General features: G+C 38.7%; 1 protein-coding gene across 3 annotated transcripts in view; it reads right to left on the bottom strand.

Annotated features, from left to right (window-relative positions):
• Positions 1–12: 12 nt before the first annotated feature.
• rnf24 (ring finger protein 24) overlaps positions 13–6,534 on the bottom strand; it is a 64,299-nt gene continuing 57,777 nt past the window's right edge. For all 3 annotated transcript variants that reach the window (XM_086033113.1, XM_086033114.1, XM_086033112.1), the window contains 2 exons: positions 6,433–6,512; positions 13–4,646 (listed from right to left, as the gene is read on the bottom strand). In XM_086033113.1, the coding sequence (XP_085889239.1) occupies positions 4,505–4,646; positions 6,433–6,512 (222 nt within the window). In that variant the 3' untranslated portion in view covers positions 13–4,504. The remainder of the gene's footprint in view (positions 4,647–6,432; positions 6,513–6,534) is intronic.

Genomic DNA, 6,534 nt, shown 5'->3' with positions numbered 1-6,534 from the left:
AAGGAGAGCGACTCAAATCTTGGAAACTTTATTACAGTTCAAGTCAGTCACATGCAATTGCTTTCCTTTTAAAACGAATAACCAAGAACTAAGCCAAATAAAAACATGGAAAAAGAAAAAAACAAATCATAGTATTATTATTTCCCTTTCAAAATAGCAATATACAAAAATAGAGCTTACAAATACTGTACAGCTTGTATTATTATCTCCAAAAATATTCTGCTGCAGAATTCTTAGTTTTACAAACAAAACATCTGTGTTAACAACAAAGTCAAGGTTGTTATATTGGATACTATTACTATTATTAGTATTTGTGTGTTTTTCTGTGCAGGAGGGGTACCGCAAAGTTACAGTGGAAAAAAATAACAAGTGTGCTTGCCCTGAAAGCATCCGCAAAGATTCAAGCGAAATTCTGATTTGATTAAGTAATGTGAGCGTAACACTCCTCCAGTAGTCATGGCTACAATCGCTTTGCTCTCTTCAACACTTTTGTTCAATAATGCAGAAATGTTCTGTCTTTGAATTCCTTTGGCACTTAGACTGGAATTAGGATGTTTGTGATATTCACAATATAGCACGTAACACTTATTGATGGCAGGGGTACACACATACCGATAACTGGGCCTAATTTGAGCTTCTTTTTAACACTTAAAAGGCCCAATTATTGATGTTTTTAAGATGGTATGGCATGCATTATGAGTATTTTTTTCCTTTTCCAATTTACTTGGGAAACAGTTGGGAGCAACACTCACAAAGCAGGCTACACACGTACAACTCATTGGACATAATTTGAGCCACTCTTCCACTCCCAATCAAAGTCAGCTAAAGCCAAATTGTCTGATGTCTCTCAAAGATTATCCTGTGGTGTGGGGTGTGTTAAAGTGATTTTTTTTTTCTTCCCAATCTGCTTGGAATTCCGTGATAGTCATGGAATTCTGTCTGCGTCAACAATGGTAAATTTTGCTACACACAAAAGATCAACCCTAATTTGAGCCATGTGACCCCTTCTGATCAAAGTAGGAAAAAGTAGGATTAGCGGTAACCTCTCAAACATTATCCTGTGGTGTGGCAACAATTTTAGTTAGCACAACAAAGCAAGAAAGTTGTTTGCGCCAAATCATGTTGTTTTTACTTATATCTTTAATTTAGGGGACAATATAAGGGACAATTGGTTCCGTAATCTATTATTTCTTTGCTGAAAATGCGGTAAAGCCCATTTTCATGTTAGCAAAACTTAAAATAATTGCCCAATGTAGAATTTAATCGAAGTTTGTTGCCATGAAATTTTGAGTTTACTCAACTTTTTTTTTTTTTTTTAACAGTGTTACAATGTAAGCTACCAGTTAGCTTAGCCTATTTCATTTCTTCATCCTCTACCATGACTACAACAACTACTATTCTTTCTTCGTCTTCTTTGCACGTTCCAACAGTCTTTTTAGTCCTCACGGGTCAGTATTGGTAGTATGACAGATTCTGGTTTGGAGGACGAGACTCACGATTGGCATGGGAGATATATTGTAGTTATTTATGCGTGTTGTGTGTTGCACCGTGATGCAACGTTTTTTTCCCCTGTGGGGTCTCTTTAAAAAACTGGTATGTGTGTACATCATTTAAAGATCTTTTTATGGCATCAATACATTACCAATGCGAACATGTTACAGTGGTGATGATCAGTCCACAGAGTTAGCATGCGTTCACATTGAACCAAGCAGGATACATTCAAGGACGCAAGACTTGTGAACGACAAATCCTCTTAACGTTAAATCAAGTTTTAAGGAGTATTCTTGTGTAACACTTAAGTGAAGCAGTGAAGGAAGCAATGGACTTGTTTTTTTGTTCTGAAAAAGTCTAATACGCAGAGAAGTACTTGTTCCCAATTTGGTTAGATGTGCAGCAAAAGTTGTATCCATGTAATATGGCGCCATAGAACAACACTTTGTAAAGTATGTAAGCGTGTTGTGTGTGTAACTTGGGCAGCCTTGAATGTTTTATTGTGTTAAGGCACAATCAGTCATTTTCCCGGGACAATTCAAATTTTGAATTGAACAATAAAGTATATTGTTGAAAATAAAAACTGTAAATGGGAGACCAATTCAACAAAGCCATTAATGGAATTTTCTATTTACATTTGATTGGAAAGTCTGCTTCATATTTCAATTAAAATCTTAGAATACTTAAGTACATTACAACTTCAAATAACTACACTTATTTTTATGGTTCAAAATTGTATTTCTACGATAAAGGATATTTTTGTAAGCATTTTGTATACAAAGTCAAATATTTTTAAAACTGTTTAAGTGAATCAACTTTGTGTGTTATTTGTTCGAATTGTGACATTTGAGTGTAGACATGGTCCACTGGAACTTCAGGTTTTTTTTTTCGTTAACTTTTACTGCATTTCACCTTTTGGGAAATTACTGATTGTGCCTTTACGTATTTTTTCTTTTGTTTCGTTTTTTAACTGCTGCTCTAAAGCGATCAGCACTTTTAGCGGGAGCAGCTCACAACCAGGGAAACAAAAAAAAACAAAACAAAAAGCAGGGCTCAGTGGTCCAAACAAAACAAAATGGTACAGAAAGAGAGTGAGAAGCGAAAGCTCGAGAAAGATGCATCCTGTGTGTGAATGCGTGTGTGTGTTTGCGTGTGTGCATGTGTGTGAATGGAAATGCTGCTTCATTACATCCAGTGAGCGCTGACTCTAGCAGGGGGCAACTCCCTATGAACCATAAATACACCTGAAAACGCAAAACTTCTGATGCATTTTTGGTGCTGCTTGAACACATTTAGGTGGACAACATGACAATAAGTGGCATTCATGCTCATAACATTGTTTTTTTAAGCCCCAATACTTTCGAATACTGCTTTAAAAATATTCACATCATGTGAAGTAGTGTTTTTACAGTCAAGGAATTTTGGTGCCGTTTTCTTCACGAGTTAAATAAAACAGTGTCTTGTATTTAGACATTATATTACAAAGTTGTCAAATCAAAATGGACCATATTTCCTCAACTAATGACTTTCGCTCTGAATGACACCACAGCCTAATCAATGAATAAACACCACACCTCAGACTCCCCCTACCCAGGTGGCTGTATGACCTTTACTAGGATGTGGCATCTGTAAAGCTGACGTTTGTGGTGGAGTTTAAATAGAAAGCGCCGCTGTATGTAGCCCAGACCATTTCAACAGTGACTCATAAATAACAATAATAATAACATTATGTATGTCGTCACTGTTGGGCAGAAATCCTGTATGTCCAAATACAGTTAATTTAATATTTTTTCACAAATGTTAGTCTGTATTAAGTAATTCAAATTTTGAAAATAGTTCAAAGAATAAATTTATTAAGTCTCGAGACCACTTGATCTGGGTGGACTGTTATAAAACTCTGCCTCTTCCTTCACTCTGTGGGAGCCATGCAGCATTATGTCACCTCAAGATTGAAAGTGTAGATGTTTTTTTTTATACAGTAATGAGTGAACATAGTTAAGTTAGATATCTTTGAGCAAGCCCGATAAGTTAAAAATGAATCGCTGAAAGGCTTTGGCGCAAATAGGGGCACATCTCATCGTTTATTTCATTGCCTCCATCACGGCTCTTAGAATCGGTGAAAAATAATTTGGGGAAGATGATGTAACAAGTCACACAAATAAGTCTTACGAATAAAGGTCTTACCACTAATAGCCGCCGAGTACTCGCTGCAGTTTAGTAAATTAGTGCCTCCACCTTCGCCGCACAGCCACTATATGAGGAAAGATGGTCATTCATTTAGTGAAACACTTCTAGACTGGCAGAATACAAAACCATCAAAACAGTTGCATAATAATATTAATGACTAATGAGACGGCACCTTTTTTTAAATGAAATTTGGCATGTGTAGGTCATTCATTTCAAATAAATGGACTGTGTGTGAAGCAATCACAATGTATGAACATTTCCTAACATTTACCTAAAGTAGTATTTTGTCCCTTTGAGAAGTTCACCAATTAAAAATGAAAACCTGTGAGGTTTTATGCCAAACATGGAAGTAATGGTCAAAACTTTGATATAAAGTATACCCTTGCTACCACAATTGCAAGCAATTAGGTTTTGAGTTTTTGTAAAGTGCTTGTTAAATAAAAAAATAAAATAAAAAATAAGAGTAGAGTATTTAGCGTATTGTAGATCTTCGGCTGCTGTGTTTGTTGTCGCCCTGCTCTTCGGCTGGTGTCCACAGAAAAAAAAGTGCTTTGGTTAAGAACCACATCAACGTTCTTTCTGTGTCCATGAAGAAAGCAAAAAGGTTAATCCAGTTGATGATCAATCCAAGCCATCTGAGAAAAATACTTTTTGATGAGTCGACGTGAAGATAATGTCCGCAGACTCACAACAAATTGGACCTGTACAGCTGACTGTTACATTTGTGTGAGTGTATATCTACTGTATATATAAATATATATATATATATATATATACATACAGTATATGTATATGTAGTGTCACCATCATGTTGGCTTCAGGTCCACTAGACAAGGTTCTCGACACCGGGCAGAGGCTGCTGGATCGGCACTGGAGGTTCCGTAGTGCCGGCCTGCTGGGCAAGCTGCAAGACGGGCATGTTGCACAGTGGGCACACTTTCCTCACCTCCAGCCACTTAATGAGGCATCTGGCACATAGGGAGAGGAGGTCATGTAGACTTGGTTCGAAGAGGAAGGTTCAAAGCCACCAGAATGGGCATGTACAGACCTATTGCAGGTGAGCTGGAGCCTATCCCAGCTGTCTTTGGGCGGGGTACATCGTGGACTCAACGCCAGTCAATCAAAGGGCATATATAGCCAAAACATCCATTCATATTCAAGGGCAAGTCAATACAAAAATGACCTTTATGTTCTATGTGCCTCCACTAGTCTAAACATAGTATTCTGCTTAATATTGCTTTTGTGGAATATGAGTTAAGTAGTAAAATCCACCCATTTTTAGCCATCTCAGGGGGCGGCTATTTTGTCACTTAGTGTCAATGGAAAGTGACATCACAGTGGGTGAGTGATCAGATAAGGAACAAGCACGGCTCCCCTGTTTTCTGAAGCTGCGCCATGATTGGTCGTTATCTGAACTCTGAGTAACTGTGATGTCATTTTCAGTCGACGGCAAGTTCCAAAATGGCCGCCTCCTAAAATGGACAAAAACAGGTGGATTTTATTGTTTAACTGATATTCCACAAACGCAATATTAATCAGAATGCTGTGTTTGGACTAGCGGTTGACAGCAAGTGACAAAATGGGCTGAGATGGGTAAAAACAGGTGGATTTTGCTGCTTAATTCGGATTCCACAAACATTAATCAGAATATCAAGTTAAGACTAGTGAGGCATAGAACATATTATTGTAAAGTTTGGGTTGACTTCCTCTTTAAGGCTGAACGATTTTGAAAAATAAACCCACAGAATTTTTCTCCCCTCAATATTACAATGAGTTTTTCCAAGGTCCTCTTCCTGTGTATTTTTTTAAACAAATACAATAAATGAATCCGTATAGTCACTGATAGTGTAGTGGTACGCGCGCCCGGAGTTGTGTGCGGGCAGCGTGGGATCGACTCCCGCTCACTGACGGTGTCTGTGTGTGTTCCCTGCTAATAGGATTGCGTCAGGAAGGGCATCCGGCGTAAAATGCTTTGCCAGATCAATGATGCGAATCGAGCGTGCACTTGATTCGCTGTGGCAACCCCTGAGGGGAAAAGCCGAAAGGATAACAACAAAAATAAATGAATCTGTATTCCAATAAACAATATCAGATTCATCATACATAAATGTCTTACACCGTAGGTGAGGCTTAAGCTTACATAAGGGCAAATGAACCATGAATGAATAGGAAAGTCTTGCATCCGTTGAACTTGTGAGTTTTTTGCAGATTCTCCGCTTGAATTACTTTCCGCGATGTCTGGATAGCCACCCAGAGCTGCTGTTTGGACACACTTGTTGAGTTTGGATGCTCACTGAAGTCTCATTAAGGCTACTTTAGAATCATACACGCACGCACACACATGCTTACAATAAGTGGCGGTCACTCTGGAAGCAAGTTAGGAGAAACTAGGCCAAGGGAGGTGCCATGCTGATATAAACAACACCATTGAAAGGGCGCAGGCTGTGTACGTGTGTGTGCGTGTGTGTTCGTGTGTATGTGGGGCAAAGTTAGCTCGGTCAAGTGGGCATGTACAAAGTACTCAGCGGTGCCCTACACTTGTATCTGTGAAAGTTTGATTTTGCAGGAGAAACTACCATAATCATTCACTTGCTTATTCCTCGCTAGTATGCACCCAAGCTATGTGTGTGTGTTTTTTCCTTTTTTATGAGGCAGTTGACTCCTGTTTGGGGCTCTTGAACTTCATCCCAAAACCGCATATGTGTTCTTCCCTGTGTGTGTCTGCATGAAAAATCGACAAAGCTTTGCACTTACTTCCTATGGAAGGCATGTTTGCACGGACAAATCCCCAGCTCATCTTTCTGCTTGAACTCCTCCAAGCACACCGCGCATATCTGCAAAAGAGCCAGAGAGGAG

This window comes from Filicampus tigris, chromosome 6 (assembly GCF_054856515.1).
Source record: "Filicampus tigris isolate MCC_2025a chromosome 6, RoL_Ftig_1.0, whole genome shotgun sequence".
Taxonomy (NCBI): Eukaryota; Metazoa; Chordata; class Actinopteri; order Syngnathiformes; family Syngnathidae; genus Filicampus; species Filicampus tigris.
This window is presented reverse-complemented; position numbering and strand designations above follow the sequence as displayed.